The sequence below is a fragment of the Melospiza georgiana genome, chromosome 16 (assembly GCF_028018845.1).
Source record: "Melospiza georgiana isolate bMelGeo1 chromosome 16, bMelGeo1.pri, whole genome shotgun sequence".
Classification (NCBI taxonomy): domain Eukaryota; kingdom Metazoa; phylum Chordata; class Aves; order Passeriformes; family Passerellidae; genus Melospiza; species Melospiza georgiana.
Genome location: NC_080445.1, coordinates 4,581,894 through 4,602,561, shown reverse-complemented (window position 1 = coordinate 4,602,561; position 20,668 = coordinate 4,581,894). Strand labels below are relative to the sequence as shown.

Sequence of the window (20,668 nt, the reverse complement as noted above, 5' to 3'; positions counted from 1 at the left end):
TTCAGGTGTAACTGTGACCACAATAAAAAGTTTTTGTGCTGCTACCAAGATGTAAATGAGTCAAGTGATTCTCCTTTTCCTCCTCCCCCGGTGCTATTTCAGCCCAGTCCCCACGAGCGTGGGTGCAGACGAAAGCTGTGTATAAAATTAAAAAAGCATGGCATTATTTAAGCTGAGAGGCCCTTCAAATCATGTTTGTGCAGCAGCCCAGCAGAGTTCTGCCTGCTCAGCACTTCTGAACACCGCAGGATTTTTCGCCCATACAGCATTTTTGGAGAAAATGAATGGAGGAATCAACATGTTCTCATTCAGCTATAGATTTTTGATTGGTCTGTACTTAAGCTAATAGCATAACTATTTATTTGGTATAAATAAGATATTCTTAAACTGAAGATTGCTTCGGAGTCTTGAAGAAAAATACCGTGGAAAATAATTCAATTGCGGAAATAATTTTTCAACGGGGCAGTTGAAAAATTGAAAGACTTTCAGCTGCTTGATGTAAGTTATTGAACACTTCTGTATTTGCTGTTACTGCAGCAAAAGCTTCTGGAAAACCTTGAGCATAAAGAAATAAACACTGAAGAAAAAAAAAGGAGACATGTCAGAGAATCACAGAATGGCTTGGGTTGGAAGGGATCTTAAAGATCAGATTGTTACAACCCCATGATGTGGGCAGGGACACCTTCCACCATCCCAGGCTGCTCCATGCTTCATCCAACCTGGCCTTGGACACCTCCAGGGATGGGGCAGCCACAGCTGCTCTGGGAAATCCATGCCAGGGCATCCCCACCCACACACGGTAGAGTTTTTCCTCACATCTAATCAAAACCTATTCTATTTCAATTTAAAGCCATTCCCCCTTGTAAAGATTTTTCTCCATGTTTCTTTCACGCTCCTTCAGGTATTGAAAGGCCACAGTCAGGTCACCCTGAAACCTTCTCTTCTCCAGGCTGAACAATTCCAATTTGCTCAGCCTTTCCTTCCTTTCCATCCCTCTGATCACCTCAGTGGCCTCCAAGAGTTCCCTGTCCCTGCTGTGCTGAGCCCAGAGCTGGATGCAGGTTCCAGGTGACAAAAGCAATGCAGAAATAAATCCCGACCCCAGGCCCTGCCTCACAGAGTGTCATTCTGAGCACGTCCTGTCAGGATGAGATGAAATTTCATACAAGAATTTGCTTACTCCTTCAGAATTCAGTTTAGGAAACAGAGCTGTCAGCTCCACTATTCTCAGATCACCTGCACGCAATAAAATTCATGAGGCACTGCTGGTTGGAGAGCTGGGTTATAAAAAGCCTTTCCTGCAAGATTTTTTTCCCCCAAAATTTCCCATTGATTGGGAGTTTTGCATGTGGAGTACTTAAAGGAACAGGCTTCAGCTGGCAGTGCCAAAATCTGTGTTTTTAAAAGCTGCTCCGCTCTCCCTCAGATTGCTGAGTAAGGGCTGGAAGGAAAAAGAATAGCAGTGAGATAGGGCAGGGACTGAGGGGAAATTTCAACAGAGAAAGGAAAAGGAGAAGGAAGGAAGAGCAGATAAATCAAAAGCTGCTGAAAAGTAGAGGAAAGTGCAAAGAGTCAGGGAAAGGAGAATCCAATGTTCAGATCCACTGCTTAACCAAAGGACTGGAAAAGCGCAAACAGGAAAAGGGGGCAACTGCAGAAATTGCATGTTCCAGCAACACAGACAGTGGGAGTGGTGAAATAAAAGCAGCACAGACCTCATGCACACCCCTGGAAGGGTCGTGGAATAGTGAGGAGCCAGCTGGGACCATGGATGGACCGTGTCCTGCCCCCTCGCATTTGGAAAAGCACACGGCTGTGATGGCTGTGATGGCACCTTGCGTTCACCTCAGAGTCAGCGCCGGGGCTGAGCGGGGAGTCAGGGGCTGCTCAGCTACCGCGAGGTAACGAGGGGAAAACATCGCTGCCCCAAGTGCCAGTCGTGGTTTCCACTGACGGGAGCTGCCTTCCCTGGGAAGGGACTCAGGACACACTCAGCTGGGGAGTGGAGTTCGGATGCCATCGTGTGACTCCCGGCGACATTGCACAGCTGGCCTGGCTCAGCCTCCCAAACGCTGCCCCAAGAGCTGCTCAAAACATCCAAGATGCTGCCAGAGACGACAAAGTCTAATTTTAAAATGTTCTGTGTTGGTTTTTTGGCTGTTTTAATGATTTGGGAAGGTTCGGGGTGGCCTTGGGCAGCCCGCGCTCTAAAGGACGAGAAGAGGCTTCAGGTTTTTTCTTGGTCTTCAGTGTTTATTAGTTTTTTATCTAAAAGATTTTCTCCCGGCCTGACAGAGGTCTGCACAGCAAGCCAGCCATCAGCACACTGAGAGTCTCTGGGGCGGTCACTTATCTTTATACTCAAAACTATGTATACAATATTTACTTATTTCTTCTAATACTTTTTACTCTTATTGACTAGTACACTTTTAGTAATAACTAATCTCAAAGTGCTACTATCACTACAGAAGATGGAGGCCAAGAAGAAGAAGAAGGACAGGACATGCTTCAATTCTTCTATCTTACTTCTTTAAACTCCTCTATACAAAAATTCTAAACTTTGTGTTTCACACTCTAATTAACTTATCTCTTCACCATTTACCCCAGTAAAATCCTCTCATCTTCATACAAGTGTCATCTCTCGTGTAAGATCAAAGTCTAACTACTAAACACTTCTAGCAACATTCTAAAACCTCCGAACCCCCCAGAAGTAGTCTCAATCACTCTGCACATCAGTCCTGAAGTGCTAAGATCTCACAGTTCTGTACACTACCTGCTCTGCCTTTCTATTATTTTTAAGGCTGGCATTGTGCTTTGATGATTGATTGAAAGCATTGGGATAAAAGAAGAAATCCTACTCAAAATGCAAGTGTTTGTCTCTAAGTTTGAACAGAAGAGACATTTCCCGAGAACTTTTGCCTCTGAAATTGTCACCTCAAGATGGTATCCGAGGTAAATTCCAAGTTCTCTGAGCCACTCTGAATATACTATATAAATATATATATATGTAAACACACATGCTGACCGAAGTCACACAGCATGTATCCACTCTAAATGTACAATATATACATATACATATAACACATATACATATAATATATATACATATAAATATATATGTCTGTATATATATAAACCCACATGGTGGCAGAAGTAGAAAACACTTCATGCATTCTTTGTATTCTTCATCAGCCTGAGGTGCCCGGGACAGAATGCGATGCTTTAATCGATAATGTAGGGTTACATCTCTCAGGCCAGTCATGTTGGTTCTCATGTGAAGAGAGGAGAGCTTTATCAGTTCAGAAACCATTTAAAAATCACGCTAAAATGCCAGGAATGACCCTTCAGATCGCTGCTCTGTGTGTCCGGCTGCACCGGGAGGGAGCTTTAAGGCTTCTCGCGAGGCATGTAGAGATACCACGGCACGGCTCTGTCATCTTGTACCTCAGGAAAAATGTTATTTAAAACCCACAAAGTCACGGTAGGATAAAACAGCGCTCGGAAGCCGCCCGGCCGCAGCCCCCGCCGCTCCCGCCTCCGCCATCCCGCCCGGCTGATGTGGCGCTACCGCCGGGCCCTACCACACGGCCCCGCCGCCGCAGGGGGGGCGCTGACCCGCCGCCCTCGCCGCGCCCCGGCACAACCGCGTCCATGTCGGCGAAACACCGCGCGTCTCCCCCTCCACACCAACTTGGTAGCGCCCACGGGCGCGCCGACTGACATCGGGCGAAGCCATAGTGAAAGATTGTAGGGGGGTAGTGGGGCGAGTTTCGTGCCGGTGCGCTGTCCTTTCACAGTGGCATTGTCCCGTCACCGGCTGCCCAGTGCTGGGCAGCGACATGTGCAGAGGGAGGAGGTTTTACTAGGCATCAGACCAGTTAAATGTAGCGGCGCCCCCCAAGAAATGGTTCGGCCGGACCCCGCCTCAGTAGAATGGAAGGCGGCGCCATCTTGGACGCAACCACAGCAGTCACGAAATAGGGGTGGCAGGCGTGCAGTAGGGTGAGACGGTAACGAAGCCGCCGCTGGCGGAGTGAGCCGGGGCTAGCAAAGGCACCGGAATCGCCGGTGCGCGGCGGGGAGAGAAGGCGGCGGCGGGCAGGAGCGGCGGCGGGGACAGCGATCCCCCTCTCGCCCTGCGCGCGTTGGTAGGCGCCGGCGCGCGCGGGCCGCTGGGCCTGGCGCACATGGCCCGGCCGTAGGAGCCGCCCCGCCCCTCCCCCGCCTTTCCCCGCCGCGCTCCGGACGGGACCGGCACCAGCACCGGCACCGAGACCGAGAGCCCGCGGCGAGCACACGGTACCGGCACCGCACACCCACCGACACCCGCACACCGCACCCGGGCCGGGCAGCGCCGCCGCCCCATGCAGGACACCGAGGAGAGCCCCGCGGCCGCCGCGCCGCCCGGCGCGCAGGGCCCCGCCGAGGAGCCCGAGCACACGGACGCGCCCCCGCCGGCCGCGGAGCCGCCGCAGCAGCAGCAGGAGCCGGAGGAGGACGAGAAAGAGGATGAGGAGCAGGAAGGCGGAGGCGAGTCCCAGGCGTCGCCGGGGCCCCCCGAGCCTCCTCCTCCCGCCGCGGAGCCCGAGCAGCCGCCCGAGCCGCAGCCGCCGTCCGGGCAGCAGAGCCCCGGCAAGGCCGAGCCCGAGCCCCGCTCTGAGGCCGAGCCCGCGGCGGAGCCCAAGTCCGAGGCGGCGGCCGAGGCCGAGCCCGGCGCGGCGCAGGAGAACGGGGAGGCCGCGCCCGCCGGCCCGGCCGAGCCCGAGGATGAGATTTCCTTCAGCGACCCCGAGGACTTCGTGGACGACATCAGCGACGAAGGTGCGGGACGGGAGCAGCCGGGGGAGCCCGCGGGGAGCTGGGGCTGGGCCGGGGAACGCCGTGCCCCGAGCCCTCGGTCCTGCTGTGGGGCAGCTGCGCATCCACGTCGGAGCTGGGCTTCGGAAATCGCCTGCTTAATGAGTTATCTCTGCCCCGCACAACGCTGCTGTTCTGAAACCTTTGTTTAGTTTAAATCATCTTCTTCCCGAGTTCTAAAAGCTGCTGTCAGAGTGGTTCTAAAGCCGCTGTTACACCTCAGGTGTGAGCTGCCCTCTGAGTGCAGGCACCAGCTCGTCTCCCTTCCTTTTGTCTCCATTAGTTAAACTCAGCTGTAGAAACAGAAGTTTTAAATGGCTGATGTGGTGGTTACAAATTATGGTTCATAGTTTTTGTTTTTTTCCACGCACCCAGAGTGAAATCTGTAGGTAAATAGGGTTTGAGGAGAGTTGCTGCTCGTGAAGATGTGATGTAGGTGCTTTGTGACAAGAAAATAGGGGGAAAATCGTTTCTGGCAGTTAAAAATGTCAGCCCAGGCTCTTTTAAAAGTAGTGGATATTGACTGCCTTAAAACGGTCAGGCTGTTGTGTAACTGCACAGACAATAAATGTTACACATGGGCTTGTAATACAGAATTTAGAACTCTAAATTAATGTTCTTCAAATTACTCTTTCCAGATAAAATTTCTTAGTATTTTGAATAGGAAAAGTACTTGTTTCCCCATTATTGTTCAGTATTTGTGCCATTTTAGGGTCTGTTATGTGTATAAAAAGTGGAAGGATGTTTCTAAAGCACAGGATTGTAAATCTGCCAGTTATCTCAAGTGCCAGTATAATACAGGTGATAGAGGTGCATTCTTGTGTTCCAGTCCTTTGTTTAGTTTATTAAATCAGCAGCCAAATATCCTAGATTAAGGAAGTGTTTGCTGTTCCCAGTTTAGCAGTCTGTGGAACAGCTCTTTGAACTTTTACATTTGTTTCTTAAAGAGACTTTGGCAAAATTGCCTTGGAGTTGGATTCTTTTTGCTGAGTGCCTGCTTAACACACTTTATGTACATTTAGGATTGTTATGTTCAGTTCCTTCTTGGAAACTGGGCACATTTTCCATCCCCACCTGTTTTGCTGTTAGTTAATTTGGTTAACTTCTCAGCTGTCTGAAATCCAGTGAGAGTGGCTGAATTACAGGGTTTTAGTTTAGTCACTCTTGCTGGTCTGGCTTTGTATCTGTGTGTGTTGCTAGCTGAGCTTCCTTATTCCTTTCCCATTATTCTGGTGCCTCCCCAAGGAGAAAATCATCCCAGTGTGACCCAGCCAAGGCTCTTTCCCTGCTAGGATAACTCAGATGCTCAGGAGCACCTGTGAGCTGGACCAGCTGCAGCACTGGAACATCTCAGATGTTTTTGCTGCCTCTCCTTTTCCCCAGGAGGTGTTGGCATGGAGCAGCTGGTGTGAGTTAAAGCAGTGTTGGACAAGCACTTAGGGACCAGTGAGGCTTCATTTCAGATAATGACAGTGGTCCTTCAAATGCTGCCAGCTGGAGATAGCCCTGCACCCACCACACCCTGCTTCCCTTCTGGCTGCAGCAGGAGCTGGCTGAACCTGCTTCTTGCTCTTTGAAGATTCCTTTGTTCACAATTGGGAGTTTAAGGGCACAGTGTGGGAATTTGGCTTCAGTCTTGTTACAGTTTTGACTCCATGCAGGGTGTAATTCAGCCACTCTCACTGGATTTCAGACAGCTGAGAAGTTAACCAAATTAATTAACAACAAGATAGGTGGGGATGGAAAATGTGCCCAGTTTCCAAGAAGGAACTGAACATAACAATCCTAAATGTACACAAAGTGTGTTAAGCAGGCACTCAGCAAAAAGAATCCAACTCCAAGGCAATTTTGCCAAAGTCTCTTTAAGAAACAAATGTAAAAGTTCAGGGAGCTGTTCCACAGACTGCTAAACTGGGAACAGCAAACACTTCCTTAATCTAGGATATTTGGCTGCTGATTTATTAAAGTCTTTTGTGAGAAGTGGATATGAAAAAAATGGCTAAAGGAGCCTTAAAAATGGCCCTTTTGTGTTTTACTTTGGTTTTCTCCTTTTGCTAATAGATTCCTATGGAAATGTCCTTGTGGGACATGCTTTCTTTTATATATATTATTTTGTTATTTGTAGTTCCTGCATGCGCATGGAGATACTATTTTTGAGTGATAAATATTGCAAACAACAACATTTTGTGGATGCTACCTAAACTTGGTGGTAATGGGCTAAATATTTGTGATTGATGTTGCCCCAGACCAATAGGAAGCTTCATGTGTAATAACCTGTTGAAGCTTAAAGTTGAAGAAAGCAACTTTTTAGTAGTTTGAAATTCAAAGTAAGCATGTTTCTCCTATTTCTTCATTGCTGGAGATCTTCCCAGTCATGTTTCTGGGCAGAAAAATTTCTTGAATTACAAAACCATCGAAAATCGGATGTCTTTGAAATATCAGCATATACAACAACGTTTTTAGTTTATTCTCATGGTTTAAGTCTTTCTACATTGGATTTGGATTTTTTTCCTGGTCTGTGGATGCTATAGATAGTCTGACTTTCCAAATTTGATCTAATTCAAAGGCATGGTGGTGTGAACTAATTTTCTCTGTAGTCTTGTACTTCATAGTGATCTTCACATAATCTTAAAGCTTGCTGCAGATATTCAGGAATTAATATGTTCAAAGAATATCTAGTGTGAAAAGAAGTGTGCTTGTCTTCACAAAGTTTAAATATGGCTTTCAGTGCCTTAGACCTTCGTTTGTGTGCTTAATTAAAGGTTTAGATGGAGTGTGAGTTCTTAATTACAGTGATGCTGAGACAGGCAGAACTTCCAGTATGGTGGATAGTTTTGAATTATGCTAAAACTTGTGTAATTTGGGAGGGAGGTACAGGTTATATTTATTTTTATCAAAGTCACCTGGTTATAATTTGAGCAAGGGGACTGGTCAGAGGTCAGGTAGTAAATCATGCATTTGTCTGTGCTGTTGTCAGTTTTGGGGACTTTGTGAGCCAGTTCCATCTCCTGAAAAAATTGATAGAGGAAGCATTGACAACTTCAGTGTGTAAACCATGTTTTTAAGAAAGATTTAAAGAGTTGGGTGATCAGAGTTTGCCATAAAACCACAGCTTAGTCAGAGTGTGCTGTTGGAGTGTTGTTCAGTTCTTTTTCTGATAGAAGGTTCATTCACTACCAAGTTTCTTAAGTGATTCTTGAAATTTCTTGAAGTCTCTCTCTTTTCTTACTCTCACTGTTCTTTTCATCCTTGTCTTCCCTCCATGGTGTGAGCAGTGCCTTAGTTTCCTGTCTGTGCTGTCTTTGCAGAGCTGCTTGGTGACATCCTGAAAGATCAGCCCCAGGAGGCAGATGGAATAGACTCAGTGATTGTGGTGGATAATGTGCCCCAGGTTGGACCAGACCGACTGGAGAAACTGAAGAATGTCATCCACAAAATATTCTCCAAGTTTGGTAAAATTATCAATGAATTTTACCCAGAAGCAGATGGAAAAACAAAAGGGTAAGTCATGATGAGCCAGAGGTGTGTTTCAATCCTTTTTCCAGTTGGAGTTATCTTTGATTTTTGGTGTCAATATTTTATGGCCGGTTTTTATAGTGACCTCACAGTTGTTATCATCACCTTCTTCTACCTCAGCCTGTGCTGTCCTCACATCAGTCTCAGTGACAAACAAGTTCCTGAGAGAACTGAGAAGATTAATAATAGCTCATTAGGTTGGATGGTGGGGATTAATTATGGAAACAGTTTAGCTGGGTTTGGAGACAAATTTCTGTGCTACATGGGGAGTTTTTTCTTAATTTTCTGCTATGGCAGAAGTTAAAGATCCTCTTGAGCTAAAAACTTAGCAGCAATGGCTGGACTGTTTGTTGCAAAATAGATTGTCACTATCTGTAGCATATATTCTGAGTATTGGAGGAATCCATACTTACAAGGCATGAAAAGAGTTTTCTGGAGAGGAGGGATTGTTGCTTCTGTAAGGTCAGCATGAAAATTATTCTGTGTTCATGCCTCTGAGATGCTCTTCAGGATAGCATTAGTTTTGAGTCCACTGGGCTGCAAGCTAGCTTGGATTAAGTGGCCAGAAGGAATCTGAGTTCTGTAATAGAAAAACAAGAGTGGTGCTTTGAGATCCTGTGACAGCAAGTTCCAGTTCCTAAACATGACCTGTTACTCTTATGGGAGGAGCTGTGGATGTTCCTGCATGTTCCTGTCTCTCATTTGTCCTGGTTGTGTTGAGCTTGCATTCACTGCTCTGTCTGGCCCATTTCAGAAAGGATATCAGATTAACTGAGGTCAGATCTGGAGAGCTAAAAAATGTGTGAGCCTGTGGCCAGAATGGGAATTCATTTGCTGTGAACCCTAATTGGTTAAGGACGAGATAAGAAGTTATCTTGTAGATGCTCTGTACTGAATTCTTAATTACTCCCCATTGTTTCTTCTTTATTTTGAGTCTGTTGTGTAGTCAATGTCTTGTACTTTGGTTTTCCTTCCTTGCAGGTACATCTTCCTGGAGTACATGTCTCCCTCCCATGCTGTGGATGCTGTGAAGAATGCAGATGGATACAAACTGGATAAGCAGCACACTTTCAGAGTTAACCTCTTCACTGACTTTGATAAGTGAGTGCAGCAACTGGGTGTTATCTGTGAATTTAGGGATTCTAATCCTGAGTGCCTGCATGGAGTGTAACCAACCAAATTGCTCTTTCAGGTACATGACAATCAGTGATGAGTGGGAAATCCCTGAGAAACAGCCATTTAAGGATTTGGTAAGGAATTTTTGGAAAAGTGGAAAGAATATTCAGCTTAATATTAAATGGTTGCTTCACTGCTGAAATGTCCATATGAAAATAGAAACCATGTGTTAATGTGTTGTAAATAGCAGTGCTGATCACATGCTGCTGTTCCTTCATGCTCTCATGCAGTGGTGGGAGGAACTCAGTGCTTCTGCTTAATAGTTACACATAGTGTGAAGCTTAATTACTCTTATTATTTAAGAGTGAATAATAATTTTGCACAAGTAATTTAAAAATAGATTTTCAAAAGCATCTTTTTATATTCTTAATTGTTGGAGGCAAACTTTGGTGTTTGTTGCTGGTTGCTTTATAAATAGGCTGGTGGAAGAAACAATAGTTTGCTTTTTCTTTAAAAACCAAATACCAAATGACTTCTTGTTTAAATTACCTATTTAACATCAAAACACCTTGAGGGTCCACCTCTTTATGGTGTGCTCTCAGCCTCCAGCATCCAGTAATTGGAATTGTTTAATTTCACTTCAAAAGCTTGTTTGGAGTGGTAAGACCCCAAAGTTGCACTCCTCTGGTAAGACCAGCTTTCCCCTGCCAGGTGGATACTAATTAGTGGAACTTGCTGACTTGGCCTTGGACTCACTAACAGTCTTTTGCTCTGTTTTTCTCAGGGGAACCTCAGATACTGGTTGGAAGACCCTGATTGCAGGGATCAGTACAGTGTGATCTTTGAGTCAGGAGACCGGACATCCATTTTTTGGAATGACATCAAGGAACCTGTTCAAATTGAGGACAGAGCAGTGAGTGTCCTGGAAGTGCTGGAGATTGCAGATACACTGCCAATCTCCTTTATTTTATGACATTGCGGGACTTTAATTAAAAAAAAAAAGGCTTTTTCCCATTGCTGAAATATTTTTTTTCCTTGTGAAGAGTGGTGAAACCACATCCTTTTGAATTAGCCTTAGCTGCTTTGGTAAGAGAACTGTGAAGTGAACTTTTTAAGAGTTTGTGGTGGTGTTTCTTTTTTTTACTAACTGGCCTATGATGCACATTAGTTTCCTTCATCTCTCTGTTATAGGTGATTCAGAAAGACCTGAGAGTGCAGAGTCAGAGTTTGAGGAGCACTGTTCATTCGAGCTGAATATGTGCTTAAGTTTGCTGCTTCAGATGACTCCTTGCTTTTGTGCTGACCACAGAGGTGTTAAAGAGGAATAGCTGGTTTGGTAATGGCATAAAAAAGGGAGAGTTAGTCTGCCTGTGTGCTGCAGGCACTGGACTTGCTGGGAACTGTTAGGACCCAGGAGCATTTTCCTTAATAACCATTGTACATTTCAGTAGGAGGAAGTTGGCTTTGAGATGGTGAGAATATTTGCTCATCACCATGGTCTCTGGCTGTGGTCTGTATTGCTGAGATCTCTCTAACTTAGCTGAAGGTCCAGAGCTGTGTTGTTCAGAAATTCAAAATACCCACCCTTACTTTTGAGAACAGTATGATCTTGCCAAGGCTGAAAAAAGGAAATCTAGGGTGTTAGGTGGGTTTGTTATTGCACAGAGGATGTGACTGTTCCTGAAAAACCTTTTTTGGTGATCCCTAAGTTGAAATGGTCTCAATTGACAGTTTTCAACCTGAAGAATAAGTACTGTACATTGTGTGCATGAAATAAAATTCCACAGTTATCACACATCCTGAGATCTTCACTTAGCAAAGGGATTTACAAAATGTGCTGCTACAAGCCATGAATGAATTCTTTCCCTTTTAGGGACGCAGCATGAAAATAAACTTCTGTGTGTACTTTTTTGTTTAAATGCAGAGGTGGACAGAGACCTACGTCCGTTGGTCCCCCAAAGGCACCTACCTGGCCACATTCCACCAGAGGGGCATTGCTCTGTGGGGTGGAGAGAAGTTCAAGCAGATTCAAAGGTTTAGTCACCAAGGAGTGCAGCTCATTGACTTCTCACCCTGTGAAAGGTAGAGTGTGATGTTGGTTTGGGCTATAAGGTCTCTAAAGCATGAGGCATGAACAGCATCCTCCAAATGTGGAGTGCTGAAATTAAGTTCTTTAAATTTTTTTAACAATTAAGAGTGCTGGAGAGAAGGATAAATTAATTTCAGGACTGAGATGCATTTTCATTTGAGTTTTCAAGTAACACATTTGGAAGCAGATGGATTTTATGCTTTTTTGTTTTAAAGAGATTATTTGCCTTTCAATGGAGAAGCCCAGCATCCTTGTAATTTGTGTTGGATAAGTTCAATGATGTATGTTTGATTTGAAACCAGTGTTATTCTCATGTCAAACTATGTAACAGTGTATTTGGTGAGTTCCCCTCCCTTGTAACATCAATATGGAAGAACTTGCACATAAATCTAGAACCTTTTCAGCCAGAGGGATGCCAGGGAAACTTTCTCCTCCTTTATCATCCTGTTCTTACTTTTCCTTCCCCTGAAAAATCCTATTAGAGAAACTGCTGTTTGAAAGTGCCTGGTATTTAAATACCACTTGGATAAAAGCCTGCTGGTACTGACATATTAGATGAAGTTTCAATAATGAATTGGTTTATTTCTTTTATAGGTATTTAGTGACCTTCAGCCCTTTGATGGACACACAGGATGACCCTCAGGCTATCATCATCTGGGATATTCTGACTGGCCAAAAGAAGAGAGGATTCCACTGTGAAAACTCAGCTCACTGGCCTATTTTTAAGTAGGTTGAGAAATAGAATTGGAGTAGAGAGTTGTGGTCCCAGACTTCATTTAATAAAAAGGCAGTTCCAATTTAATTTTTTTCTTTCTTGCTTAGATGGAGTCATGATGGTAAATTCTTTGCTCGAATGACTTCAGATACCCTCAGCATCTATGAAACACCTGTAAGTTCTTGCCTTTTTTACATAATAGGGAGAGTAGAAATATGTGTGTAAATGTAAGAATGTTACTAACTTGAAACTTCATCCTTTTCTCATCTTTTAGTCTATGGGTTTGTTGGACAAAAAGAGCTTGAAAATCAATGGGATAAGGTGAGTTTATTCCCTTGTAATCATAACTCTGCTCTTCAGCTTGAATCTTTTAGTCTGGGGATTTGTTATGGCAAGAGCAATCTTTATTTTGCCTGGAGCAAAGAGCTTTACATGTTGAGGTGGTCAAATTAGACAAAGTAGCAAAAAGAAATAAGAAGCTCTCCACTTGTTGATGAACACACTTGGTAGATTCTGTGCTTTGAAATCCTCTTTGTGGTACTGCTTAAGCCATCTGAGGAATTCTGTTCCTTGTCTACAAAACCAGACTGGAATGCAGTTTATTAGGGAATATCTCCCTAACAAGGTGGTTGTGCTGGCTTAGAGCAGTGTGCTGTGTCTGCACAAGACACATTAACTCCTGTGAGAGTTTTTAAAGTAAATCTCTGTAAAGCAGCAAGAAAATTAAGTGTACCCAGGTGCAAGAAGATGGTCTCCATGGTAATTTAGTAGGGATTTTTTTTGGCTCATTTGTTCTTAGAGCTTTAGCAGTTACTCTGTGTGCAGCCCCTCCTTTTTGGTGAGATGTACTGGTGAGACAACTTTGGTGATACAGCAAATTTAAACAGCTGCTTAAAGATATGTCTAGGTATTGTTATTAAATTGCCCTCAGTTCTGTATCTGTGTCTGTCTTTTATTACTGTGAGTTGATCTTTGTCTGCAACATTCAGATACTATGAGGAAAGTGATTTCTGCTTGTAGTATCTAACTGAAAATTAAAACGACCTATTTTTAACTTTGTTCCTGTAGAGACTTCTCATGGTCTCCAGGTGGTAACATAATTGCTTTCTGGGTGCCTGAGGACAAAGACATCCCAGCAAGAGTGACTTTGATGCAGCTGCCTTCTAGACAAGAAATTCGTGTGCGGAATTTGTTCAACGTAGTCGATTGCAAACTGCACTGGCAGAAGAATGGGGACTACCTGTGTGTGAAGGTGGACAGGACTCCCAAAGGCACACAGGTACATGGCTTCTGATCTTCCTGGGAATATATGGCTCTGCCTCATGCTTCCTTTTCTTACAATGCTGTTTTTAAGTAAAGGCAGTGTCAATTATTTTGTGTCAAAGCTATTTTTAATTTTTTCTGTTTGAATTTAGAGTATGTGGAAAGCAAAATGTAGGTAATGTTTGCATCCAGAATTTGCTTTGACTTTAGTGGCCTCTTGTTCTCTGTGAGGTCTGTCCCTCACCTCTTCTCCTGATCACAATCGTTGAACAGCATGTAGGTCAAGCTGCATAATGTGCTACATGTTCATGTCTTAATTAAATTTTATAACAGTCTGAAAAAAAATTACTTTCTACAATTCTGAAGTTATTCTTCATCAGAACAAATTGGGAATGTTTTTGGTAAGGAGGCATATTGTGTTTATCTGCTCTCATTAAAGGAAAAAACCTTGACTCACTCTCATCCTATGTCCTAACAGGCTAATTGAGGAATTGTCCTTCTATGCCAAGTGATAAAATTATTTACTCTGCTGTTTTTGTGCTGATAATGAGCTCATTTTGGCCTTCACAGGGAGTAGTGACCAACTTTGAAATATTCCGCATGAGAGAGAAGCAGGTGCCAGTGGATGTGGTGGAAATGAAAGGTAATGCCAAGTATTTCTTACTTTTGAGCTTGAACTTTTCTGCAGAGATGCTTGTGTCTTAGAAATTCTTGTCAACACCTGACATAATTTAACCCTTTGGAAAAGAGTAGGTTTTCAGTGTTTCAGAATGTCTCGTGTAAAAATGAGAAATCAAAACTTCCGTTGCTGTTCATGCTTGTGACTGACTTGAAAAATGACAGAACTGAAAGTCTGGTGTTAATCAAAATGGTAGGGCTGATAATAGCAATGTATTTTGTAGATGGAAGACTTAGAGTTAGAAACATTTCCCCTAACTCCCTGCAATTGCCTTATCAACCTGTGTTTTAAAAGAGAGTCTGTTAAGTGATGGGTTCTTTCTCTTCAATAACTTGGTTTTCTTGGGTAACTACTTGAAATCAGAGGTTTGTATGGTCCTTTAACAGAGTTTTGTCTTCTCTTGTTACAGAAAGCATCATAGCCTTTGCTTGGGAACCAAATGGAAGCAAGTTTGCTGTGTTGCATGGAGAAACTCCACGAATTTCAGTTTCCTTTTACCATGTTAAAAACAACGGGAAAATAGAACTTATAAGTAAGTGAAAAACAAGTGAGACATGCAGATACTAAACATTTTGCACAGTAATAGATGCAATAAATTCAAAATTGCATCTGTTTGTGATGTTTTGGGAGAAATTAGTGGGGTTGATGCTTGTAGTTGATGGCATTGGATTGAGATCTCTTTCTGAATTTGTCTAATTTCTTTTCAGAGACTTTTGACAAACAACAGGCAAACACGATATTCTGGAGTCCCCAGGGGCAGTTTGTGGTGTTGGCTGGCCTCAGAAGGTGAGTGTTGCACAGGTTGCTGAACATGGATTTTAAAAGAGGAAAAGAACTACAGTATTCACCAGGAAGTGTTTGGTGTCCCTGACAATGCTGATTGCTGTAATCCTGATTGAGCTGTGCAAAAGCAAAGGCAGGGCAGAGATGCAGCTTCATGATCTTAGTCCTTTGCAGCTTTCACTTCCTGTTTTTGCCACACCAGATAAAGAATGCATTTTTCAACAGAAAAGTGGATCATTAGAAACACCTTCAGCTGTTTAAGTTAAATCTGACTGAACCAATCCAGTTTGGACATGCTTATGGCTCTTGTGATGCATTTGTTGTCATTGCTTATGCCCTTTCATGGGCCATACCTGTTACTGACAGTGCTGCTTTGTGAAAGAACTAACAAGAAAGTTTCACTTTAGAGCAAGTGAAAATTATTGTTGTCAATCAGTCAAGTAATATTTGCTTTCACATGCTTTCAAACAAGCACTGCTGTTCATATTAGAAATCTTTTCTTTAATCTCTTCTTCACTACTATGTCTAAGCATATGATTGTTAAATTTTGGCTGTAGCTTGCCCAGAGCATGTTTTTACAGTGACTTTAACCCATTTATTTGTATTCTCATGGGTCCCTGAACATAGAAGCAGAAGTGTCATTCTTATGTGGCATTTTGTTTTTATCCCCTGCCCTGCTTTCCAGCCACAGAGACTGGCAGGAACCTGGCTGCTCTCTTGGCTGCTGTGAGACTTTGTTTGCAATGAGTTGTAGTAGAGATGCAGCTTGTGGCCTGTTTTTCAAAGCCCAGGCTGTGCTGGTGTGTAAAGCAGTGTCCTGTTTTGCCCGTGCAGCATGAATGGTGCCTTAGCCTTTGTTGACACGTCTGACTGCACCATGATGAACATCGCCGAGCACTACACGGCCTCCGACGTGGAGTGGGACCCCACGGGCAGATACATTGTCACCTCTGTGTCTTGGTGGAGCCACAAGGTACTGATGCACCTCTTTTCCCACCCCTGCCTGCTCTTCCAGTGGTTTTGGAAAGGGTTATTGATTAGGAAGAGAAAATAAACCCTGTCACTGGTCAAATTACTTAACTTCCACCACAGTTTTAAACATTATTTCTGAGCACTCTACTGTTAAGTTAAAGTTTATTTTGGCTGAGCTGCTGCATTGCTCTTCCAGGTGGACAATGCATATTGGTTATGGACCTTCCAAGGCCGTCTGCTTCAGAAGAACAACAAAGACAGGTTCTGTCAGCTGCTCTGGAGACCACGACCGGCCACCCTGCTCAGCGAGGATCAGATAAAGGTAGGGCACTCCTTTGTGCTGACATGGATTTGGGGCATAAAGCATACTTGGTGTGCTCCCCCTTCTTGGGGATGGGGTTTGTTACACAACTGCCTTTTGCCCTGAATGTGTGAATAAACACATTGCTGTGTGGGACCTCACTTCTGGGAATGTCTGGAGATATTAACTGTATTATAAGCTCAAAATAGAAGTGATTACCAGTGGTTCTTACAGTTAGGGTATGATGAAAGGATATAAAGAAGACTAAATTGAATTTTGCTCTTCAGACCTTTCTGTTGTATGTGTACAGCAGTGCTTGTATGATCTATAAGCCAGGAGGTACAAAATTATAGTGAAAGGAAATTGCCTAGCAGAGAGATGTTTTTCAGAAGGACATAGCCTGCTTAGGCCTACCCAAGAAGTGCTTAGAGAAGATGATGGTTGTAATTTGTAGCCTGAAACTCCACTTGAAATAAAATTTCCTGTTTCACAGCAAATTAAGAAGGACCTGAAGAAATACTCCAAGATATTTGAGCAGAAGGATCGTCTGAGCCAGTCCAAAGCTTCAAAGGCAAGACACTTTTGAAATATCTTATAGATGAAACTCTTGTAGCCTAGCCTTAGTTTGTACTGGTGATATATAAGTTGCATTTCCTGTATCACAAATGTTCATTTGATCCAGATGGTTAGATTTAGTGCAATGGGTAGTTCAGAGAGGTGCTGCTGTAAAGAGTCTAGAGAGGAACTGGTGTTATGTCATTAAGCAAAGGTGGTAAGTTCTGCATTAGTCAGTATTTAAATTAAGAAAAGCTCTTTCAATTAGAAAAAAGGACATCTCACCAAAATAGCATTCTGATCAGAGAAGAGAATCTTTTTTCTTCTAAGTCAGTAGAAGTTCTTTATGACAACAAAGTTTGCCTTGGTCGGGCATGCCTGGGGTGTGGGTTTGGTTTTGTTCAGGGGGAGGTTGAACAGCCCTCGGGTATGGGTTTGGTTCAGGGGGAGGTTGAACAGCCCTCGGGTATGGGTTTGGTTCAGGGGGAGGTTGAACAGCCTAGTGTAGGTTTGGTTTAGATTGAACAGCCCTGGGGTGTGGGTTTGGTTTAGATTGAACAGCCCTGGGGTGTGGGTTTGGTTCGGGGGGAGGTTGAACAGCCTGGTGTGGGTTTGGTTTGGTTCGGGGGGAGGTTGAACAGCCTGGTGTGGGTTTGGTTTGGTTCAGGGGGAGGCTGAACAGCCTGGTGTGGGTTTGGTTTGGTTCGGGGGGAGGTTGAAGAGCCCTGGTGTGGGTTTGGTTTGGTTCGGGGGAGGTTGAACAGCCTGGTGTGGGTTTGGTTTGGTTCGGGGGGAGGTTGAAGAGCCCTGGTGTGGGTTTGGTTTGGTTCAGGGGGAGGCTGAGCAGCCTGGTGTGGGTTTGGTTTAGTTCAGGGGGAGGCTGAGCAGCCCGGTGTGGGTTTGGTTTGGTTCAGGGGGAGGCTGAGCAGCCTGGTGTGGGTTTGGTTTGGTTCAGGGGGAGGCTGAACAGCCTGGTGTGGGTTTGGTTGAGGGGGAGGCTGAGCAGCCCGGTGTGGGTTTAGTTCAGGGGGAGGCTGAGCAGCCCGGTGTGGGTTTGGTTTGGTTCGGGGGGAGGTTGAAGAGCCTGGTGTGGGTTTGGTTTGGTTCAGGGGGAGGCTGAGCAGCCCGGTGTGGGTTTGGTTTGGTTCAGGGGGAGGCTGAACAGCCTGGTGTGGGTTTGGTTTGGTTCAGGGGGAGGCTGAGCAGCCCGGTGTGGGTTTGGTTTAGATTGAACAGCCCTGGGGTGTGGGTTTGGTTCAGGGGGAGGCTGAGCAGCCCGGTGTGGGTGTGGTTGAGGGGAAGGCTGGGTGAAGACCCCTGTGTTGTGGCCTGCAGGAGCTGGTGGAGCGGCGGCGCACGATGATGGAGGAGTTCAGGAAGTACCGCAAGATGGCACAAGAGCTGTACATGGAGCAGCGCAACGAGCGCCTGGAGCTGCGTGGGGGTGAGACACCCAGGGCTGGGCTGGGCCACTGCAGCTCCTCCTCCAGAGGGGCATGGGGCCCCTCAGCCCCTTCTCTTCTCCCTCTGCTTCCTGCTAAAGCCAGTCTCGTGTTCTCTGGAGGTTTTTGTACTTTTTATCCTGAATCGTGGCAGGATTTAAGGGGGGAAAAAGGCATTGATTTGACCCTGGGGTAAAACTGGAGCAGGAAACAGTCATAACCACTGACTATCATTTAAAGCACCAAATACCTCTTTACCTCCTGTTTCACTGCTGCTCTAAGGGCTTTCTGCCAAGAGCATCAAATCATTCCATTGCTGCCTTGTTTGTTGTGTTCAGTTGATATTTTCTCCATTGCAGGGGTAGACACAGATGAGCTGGACAGCAATGTCGATGACTGGGAGGAGGAGACTGTGGAATTTTTTATCAATGAAGAAATTATTACCCTTGCAGAACCAGAGTAATTAATAAAACTGTGGTAAGATAACATAACTCTGAGACAAACTCTCTGTCAACTATTGCTATAGAGTTGATAATTTGCTTTAGGGAGTTAGGTCTGTCTGTTGCACTGGTGAATGTTCTGTTCCCTGAGTTGGTTTATGTTTTTTCTGTGGTTAGGAAAGATAAGTTTTTTTGAAAAGTAATTGTAGACAGTCAAAATTGTGAGTAGAATAACTGTATGAATCTTGTCTTGCCAGAGGGATCAAACCCACAACAGAGTCAGGGGCAGCCTGTGAACACAGTGTAGCAAACCTTTTAAGTTCTGTCAGTAGGAGGAATTGTAGTTGGTATGAGATCAGAATTTTGCCTTTTGGAAGATTTGCATGTTAGTCCAAGACTGGACAGAGTTTAAATACTGTATTAAAGATACTACAGCATTTGTTTGTGGGCTGATAAAATTTTGAAGATTTTCTAAATACCTGCATTAATTCAGTTATTATTTTCTAGAAAAGTTGGATAGAGATCATGTGGTAGCAGATTTTTGTGTACTGGTTTGCATAGCTTGCTGGGAAACCTTGTATTTAATTCAGTGTTTTTTCCAGCTTCTTCTTGTGAATTCTTATGTTTTATGTTGGCAATGGAGGGTACTTCCAGCCTCTGTTGTATGAGATGTCCTTTAGTGAGCTTGACAGTCTATTGAGGAGAAAAAACACTTTCACAGACACTGACAGGATTTAAAACTTGCAGAGTTCCTGCTCTGTCATGTTTAGGATCTTGCTTAAGGAAGAGGAAGGGGAGACTGGAAATGCAGCTGTAAGTTACCCTGCAGTTCTTAAGCCTCTGAAGAGGTCAGGTGCAACATGTGCCTCTTGGAGCTGTAGGAAAACAATAACCTTGATAGCTTTGACTATATTTGGGTCTGGCTTATGTGTTCCATACTTGGGAGATCTTTTTCTGGAAGGAGGAGGGAGAGAAGCTGCTTAGTGTATGAATTTAAACCACCTGAGTTTAGGAGGAGGTGAAACACAAGCTGGTGTACTTTTCACCAGCCCAGCTTCTGAGGTTGAGCTGTTGGTATAAAAGCACAGTAACTAACTCACCTCTCTTTTTTGTTTTTCTGCAGCTCCACCAGATCTTGTGCTGAAGAGAAGTTTGTTTGTTTTCCAAAAGCCTATATCAATTTTGGAATTCTTAATCCATATTCTTGCACTCTGAAAGGGTGGATGCACCAGATTTTCTCCATTCTGACACATTGTAGTGCCTTTAAGTCTTGCTGCCTGCTGCAGTGAGATACTGGAAAGGCGCTGCTTTTAAATTTATATTTTTTTTTTTTTCTAGGGTTTGATTATTATTTTTTTTTCTTTTTAAATCCACTACTACCAGTATTTACTTCCCCACTCCTGTGCAGTCCTTGCCAGCTGGCAGTTTTTGCCTCGTGCCAGTGAGGTGAGATTCACCAGTGCACCCCTGTCTCTCACACACAATGTTTGGGTTCCAGGACTCTCTCTGTGCCCCCAGGGCATGGACAGGTGTTCCTTTGGGTTGGGGCAAAGTCACCAGAACCATTTTCTGTATGATGTGTTTTAGTGTGCTGAAGCAGCACTACAGTGGGCTATACCCTCCTCCTTTCAGATTGTGAAAGGATGTCTCCCTCAAAGAGCTGAATATGGAAATAAAAGCAGACCTATACTAAAACCAGGCTGGCTGTGTGTTGTTTGTGGAGAATCTTTCCCTGAATGATCAAAGTCAAGACTCAGACAGCAATAAGAGTGTGTTTTGGCTAATGGTTCCTTGGGATTTTTTTTCAGATCTTGGTTCCTCATCGCCCCTCTGGCTTTGTGTTGTGGTTGCTTGGTTTTTTACAATATGGTGCAGCTCATTAATCTGTCACCTTGACCTGTTCATGGTGGTGGAGTGACTAGAAAATGACTGGATTCTTA

At 44.3% G+C, this 20,668-nt stretch overlaps 1 protein-coding gene across 1 annotated transcript; it reads left to right on the top strand.

The window, feature by feature from the left end:
• The first annotated feature begins 4,219 nt into the window (after positions 1–4,219).
• Positions 4,220–20,423, top strand: EIF3B (eukaryotic translation initiation factor 3 subunit B). The gene is made up of 19 exons (XM_058035824.1): positions 4,220–4,821; positions 8,166–8,358; positions 9,355–9,474; positions 9,566–9,623; positions 10,274–10,402; positions 11,414–11,571; positions 12,173–12,304; positions 12,401–12,467; positions 12,568–12,614; positions 13,362–13,572; positions 14,127–14,199; positions 14,645–14,767; positions 14,943–15,021; positions 15,853–15,991; positions 16,187–16,312; positions 16,785–16,862; positions 18,182–18,290; positions 18,648–18,765; positions 19,852–20,423. Exons 1-18 carry the CDS (start codon positions 4,365–4,367, stop codon positions 18,749–18,751), a joined length of 2,403 nt encoding a protein of 800 aa, XP_057891807.1. The 5' UTR covers positions 4,220–4,364; the 3' UTR covers positions 18,752–18,765; positions 19,852–20,423.
• The last annotated feature ends 245 nt before the right edge of the window (positions 20,424–20,668 follow it).